Source organism: Gekko japonicus, unplaced genomic scaffold (assembly GCF_001447785.1).
Source record: "Gekko japonicus isolate JY-2015 unplaced genomic scaffold, Gekko_japonicus_V1.1 scaffold1339, whole genome shotgun sequence".
NCBI classification, from domain to species: domain Eukaryota; kingdom Metazoa; phylum Chordata; class Lepidosauria; order Squamata; family Gekkonidae; genus Gekko; species Gekko japonicus.
In genome coordinates this window covers 511297-517336 of record NW_015161992.1, presented here as the reverse complement: position 1 = coordinate 517336, position 6040 = coordinate 511297, and the positions used below count along the sequence as shown (strand labels likewise).

At 47.9% G+C, this 6040-nt stretch overlaps 1 protein-coding gene across 1 annotated transcript in view; it reads right to left on the bottom strand.

Annotated features, from left to right (window-relative positions):
- IL16 (interleukin 16) overlaps positions 1 to 6040 on the bottom strand; it is a 103683-nt gene that overhangs the window by 41744 nt on the left and 55899 nt on the right. Inside the window, exons 6-8 of the mRNA XM_015405400.1 lie at positions 4515 to 4664; positions 3221 to 3330; positions 1391 to 1505 (exon numbers count right to left, since the gene is read on the bottom strand). Of these exons, the coding sequence (XP_015260886.1) occupies positions 1391 to 1505; positions 3221 to 3330; positions 4515 to 4664 (375 nt within the window). The remainder of the gene's footprint in view (positions 1 to 1390; positions 1506 to 3220; positions 3331 to 4514; positions 4665 to 6040) is intronic.

Genomic DNA, 6040 nt, shown 5'->3' with positions numbered 1-6040 from the left:
AGCAACTTACCCTCCCTCTTCTCCTGCCTCCTCCTGGCTGAATGAGTGCCGGAAGCGGGACTGCCGGATGCAGGGGCAAGGGCTTCGTCATGTGTCCTGCCCCCGCACCTCACCCAGGGGAACGGCAATCCCCCGTGATTCCCCCCGAATCGACCTCTGCAGATACGTATCAGGCAACCTCTTCTGTGGGCTGGGTTTGCAGGAGCATTCATAAATTTACTGTGATATGCCCATCAGGGGCCCGGCGGTGGACCTGCAAGGCCGGTGGGAGTGCAAGGAAGCCCCGCAAAGGCCCTCCCTGGCCCCAGGCAGGCAGGGGTGGGGAGAGGCGGGGAGGAAGCAACTTACCCTTCCTCTTCTCCTGCCTCCTCCTGGCTGAATGAGGGCCGGAAGTGGGGCGGCCGGAAGCAGGGGCGGGGGCTTTGTCATGTGCCCCACCCCCCACACCTCACCCGGGGGAGCGGCGATCCCCATGATCCCCCCCCAAATCGACCTCTGCATACCGGCTAAACCCATCACCATCAAAGACTCTGATTGCTTCAGCCATTGTCCTACAAAGGTGCCACTGTTAAAGTAAACAGAGGCAACATTGCCCGACCATTAAAGCCCCCATCCTCTTGAAACCAGTTTTTTTCTAGCAACTTCCTGGGGACGGGACTAGAGGGGAACGTGACTAGAGAACACACACCTCTCAGCCCAAATAAAGTATAAAAAGAGAGAGAGGATAGCCTTCACTCTCTCCCTTACTTCCTCTCTACCTGACCCCATCCTACCTTGCCGACTCTCAGTTTAAGCGCTGCCCAGAGTCTACCACGTGCTCTGCTGGTTCAGAATCCGAGCCCTTTCCCTTATAGTTTCCCTCATTTTTCTGCTGCAGGATTGCTTCCTCTCTCTGGACAGGTCAGTATTACCCCAACAACGATCTCCTGCTAATGCAAATGTCGCTGTACCCTTTCAGTCTATTTTCCCTAGTTCTGTATTGTGTGTGTGCTTGAGATTTATTGTGTGTGTGTGCAAACTTTCCAGTAAAGAAACCATTTCTTTAAGATCTGGTCTCTGCTTCTAATTTCTCATATTCTGGAATAAGCGGGACTCCTGTATACACGGGTTATTGCTCCCTTAGCAGCCTATTGCCATTTAATAACTATAATTCCCCATTTTAATAAAGAAATAAGGCAATTTGGCTAACAATATTTAAACCCAGATCTTGGTAACCATAGTTGTAAAATTATCTGGGAACTGCAGCTCCAGAAGACCAACGTTGGTCTTCTGCAAGCTGTACTTATTTCAGTGAGACTTCTGAGGAACAGTTTGTGGTGAATTGTGCCCATTGCCTTGATGGCAGCATTGAATCTGAATCACTGAAGCCCCCCAAGAACAGCTCTCTCACCTTCTTGTAGCCTTCCATCTGCAGCAGCGGCCCCTCCAGGAAAGATGGTCTTAACATAGATACCGATGGGGCCGTAAATACTATCTTTTCCTCCAACGATGCTGAATCCCAGTCCCTAAGTGGACACGGAAGCCAAGACAGGGAAAGGACATCATTTAGAGCTGCCAACCAATTAAAGCATTTTTAGTTAAATAGTCATCTGCTTGCCTTAAATAACCAATTAATCAAAGGGATTGTTCTTAGCATAAAATCAGGAAGACAAAACTATGCTCCTTGGAGGAAGGGAGAGATAAAAATAATGTGCTTGATAAATACATTTGAACAAAATCTTAGTATAGGTGCCATTCCCCAATAGCAAAGCAAGTAAGAATTTACAATTTAATTTGCAATTTAATAAGCAAATCTAACAATTGTTGAATCAGGCGTAACATTGTGCAAAACTGGGGTTTAATTCAATTGTTAGTGTGATTGTCTAACCGCAGGCCACACCACTAAATTTGTAACTTAGAGCCCCTCAAGCCAGGATCTGAAGTTGGTTTATTGCCCATTAAAAGTCTTAATTATGATTTATATGTTGTCTGAATGTAGGCAGCCTGGTTTAATCCCAGTTTCTTCCGTGGTGACATCTTCCCAGGCTACAGAGAGAAAGCAATAAAACTGACTTAATTTGTCAAGGCAAATTAGAATCTGAGTGACTACCTGCGAAGTGAATCTTGGTTCCACAAACTAACCACAGTTAAAATAAGCCATGGTTTTCTTTGAAGTGTAATTCAAGCCACTTTTGAAATGAAAGGTCATCTTCAATTTAGTTTCTTAATTTTGAATTGAACAAAAGCAGTGCTGTGCAGACAGAAGGAGTTTCTTAATTTTGAATTGAACAAAAGCAGTGCTGTGCAGACGGAAGGAGTTCTCACTCAGATGCCTGGTGTGATCAGGCCAGTAGCTACAGTGGGGCCTCCAGGGGCCTGGCCCCCCGACTTCCTACCAAGGCCCCATGACTTTTAGGGAGAAGTGGGGGGAAGGCTGTATGCGCCTGCACTCCCAGATGTGAATTTGTCCCTTTAAAGGCTTTGGGAGAGAAGCGGGGGCTGTGGGCCTGCGCTCTAAGCCACGAGTTCACGGCTTGGAGTGCAGACGCATGCGGCCTCCCCTCCTTCTTACGTGAATTTTTTTTAACTCAGCGTATGTGAATTTTTAATTTTATTTTTATTTCAGTGCCCCCCAACTTTTTAAAAATCCTGGCTGGGTGAGATCAGTGTCTGACAGGAGCAGTTCTCAACAGAATTGCACCCTTCCTAAACCCATGGACTTTGCTCCATAGAGGGACATCCAGTTTTGGTTCCTGCACTAGCTACTGTAAACTGTGCAAGTATATAAATCAGCATAGACGCTGCATCTCACTGGGACAATGTGCCACACATGTCACACGATGCATGTTGCTGCTAATAACTAACTGATGAAAACTTGGGGAGCTGCCTTTGATGCGCTTTTTATGAGCACATCCACTTGTTTATCCAAGTACTGGCTGCAGAGTACATCATTCACTGTGTCTCCTTTTGGCAAACTAATTCTACCGTTTCTAGCACACGGCAGATGCATGACTCAGTAGCACTTTGCAGAAAAATAGTTGTGTTGGATTTCAACAGTGAGACGAAGAAAAACCCCAAGACTTTTGGAACTGGTGTCTAATTGTTCTTGCGAGCACAGTTTTAGATTGAACGTGCGTTCTGAGCATCAAATAGCATTTATGTTTTGCAGTCTATTAGAAATGTCTCCTCCCCCAGCCAATTTTGTGCCTGTTCCACCAGGGAGGATAAATGGGCATCTCACCTTTCCTTGGCCTTTCATTAAAACAATGTTGGAGATGACAGAGGCCTGCAGGCCACACGAAGCGTGTAACAGCTGAGCTGTACTTAGCGATCGTGAAGATCTGGAAAGAGGCTGCATCAGAAACAAAAAATTATTAAGTGACAGGGAGGAACTGACTGACACAGTACCAGTGGAATGGGTAAACTGTCTCCAGGGTCCATCATCTTGCCATCAGTGACTGCTGAAGGTTATCAATCAGCTGACACACTACCAATGTGTTCTTGATGTTTCTCAAGCAATGTTGTGTGTGTGTAAAGTGCCTCCAAGTTGCAGCCAACTTATGGCAACCCCTCATGCAGTTTTCAAGGCAAGAGACAAACAGGTGATTTGCCATTTCCTGCCTCTGCCTCGCCACCCTGGACTTTCTCGCTGGTCTCCCATCCAATTACTAACCATGGCTGACCCTGGCTTTTGAGATCTGACAAAGTTGAACTAGCCTGGGTCAAGATCTAATCTATGTTAACTGGGAATTATTTTAAAGTATTTAAGGATCCTGCAGATATTGCTTTAAATCAAGAGGCATACAGGTTGTTTCCTTACAACTGGAGGGACTACGGTGACCCCCAGTGGGTTCAGTTCTTGGCATTTTCATGTAACTGAACTGGGAATGACAGTTTTCCCTAAAACCGTTTCCCAGGTTTTCAGTCTCTGTCATGTACTACTTTCTTTAGATAACATTAAATATACTCTTTTGCATATTTTGTGGACAAGAGTAAGAATTAACTACTGCAGAGGATCTCAGCATCTGCTTTTGCATGTTCTTGTTGTGCTTCCCAAATGCAAAGAAGTAGCACCAGAGCAGGTAACTCATGCTGCATGCCTATAGTAGCCTTTTCTGAGGATGGGTCATTCTGCTGAGCCTTTGTATTGGGAGTGATTGAATTTCCTAACTGCACTTCCTGCAGAGACAGGGCAGAATTATCCAGTCCTAGAAGAGGCTGGTGGCGTACGGAGGAAAGGTGAAATCACTGAATCATGCAGAGGCAACAGGTCTCCTTGGGGGTGGGGGTGCTTTGGACTCACATGATTTAGCTGTTTCTTGCGGCACTCATTTTGGGTCTCACTGTCCTAAGGTCCTGGAACTCTGCTGCTGTTTCTGAGCTATTCAGATCCTTTTGTTGGAATCGGTATAACGCAGCTTCATAAATTCAGCAGAGGTGGATAAGAAAATATGGCCACAAAACCAGCGGTGTCCCTTGTCCTTTACTGAGACTGGTAAGTGTGACCCTACCTGGATATGCTGTCTGATGCTTACCGGGGCTCTTCCTGCTGTTTCCTGCTGAATAATCCAGCTGCTGAGAGAGCGACTTTCTGTTGGTGTAAAGAGAATGAGCCTGTCTGTATCGGGACACTGTCTTCTTTGAGATGGGATTGTCCATTTCCCCTATCCAGTATGGACTCACACCTATAAAAGACACAAAGTATGGAACTGTTGTTTTGTATTATGTTCACCAGCGGATGAAAGAGAAACCAAGAAACACTATATTAACTTATTCCAAATCTACTTTTTCAAGGGGAATTAGTGTTGGCTACAGTTGTGGCTCTTTTTTTGTGTGTGGCAAGACAGCTCTTATGCCTTTCACAGAGATGATCCACGTCTATTCTATGGAGATCACAGTTTTGATCTTCTTTACAGGGTTGTTGTAAAAATTACTGAGATGATACACAGGAAGTACCTTCAATATTTTGAAGCCCTGATCTGTATATTTAATAACCATGTATCTCTCTTCCCCCTCCCATGCAGATCAAAGAATCTGTACAATGGGGGCAGCCAGGGCTAAGTTATATGGTTCCACAAAGCCAGGGGAATCACCAAGCTTGCTGAAAAATACACAGAGTTGAAACAAAAAGGGGGAAATCCTCCTCCATTCACTTAAAAGACATTTGGGTGGCTATTGTGTAGTGGGTTGCCGCATGGAGAGACGACAGACGACGACGTAGTGCATAGCACGCTTTATTGGTACACAACAAGGACAAGGACAAACGGCCGGCAGGCCAACTATATACACCCCTGGGGACACACCCCTGGTCACCATTGGTGGGTTTGAATTTCCCGCCATGGTTCCCATTGGCTCCCCAGTGGGGACTAGGATCCTAGTCCCCATTGTTATCCCAGAGTCAAGCTCTGGCAATTCTGGCTGACCGCTGGCCCCCCTGTAGCGGTCTGCATACACAACATCCCTCCCCCCCATAGTTCCGACCCACCCTAGGTGACATAGTCCTTCAAATAAGACGGGGACCGTCGTTCTCTGGTGGATCACTGGGGGTTTGGTGCTGTGGCCACGGGGGTCTCACCTTCCGGTGGTGGTTGCGCTGGCTCGGCGACTCCTGTGGCCGGAGCCTCGCTAGCGATTGTCGGTGGCCCCAGAGACGGGATCGGCTGTTCCCCCTGAGTGGAGATGGGCGCCAGGGGTGGAGGAGCGCTCTCTTCGAGTGCCGGCTGTGGCTCCGAGCCCTCGGTGTCCGAGAGTTCTGGGAGCATGTGCCGCCGGAGCTGGTCGACATGTCTCTGATTGTCGGTGGCCCCAGAGACGGGATCGGCTGTTCCCCCTGAGTGGAGATGGGCGCCAGGGGTGGAGGAGCGCTCTCTTCGAGTGCCGGCTGTGGCTCCGAGCCCTCGGTGTCCGAGAGTTCTGGGAGCATGTGCCGCCGGAGCTGGTCGACATGTCTCTGCAGTACCTGGCCGCACTTGGTGGACACCTCGTACATTACCGCTCCTAGGGGACGGATGATGCGGCCCTCCAGCCATTCTGGGCCCCTGCCGAAGTTCTTGGCGAAGAC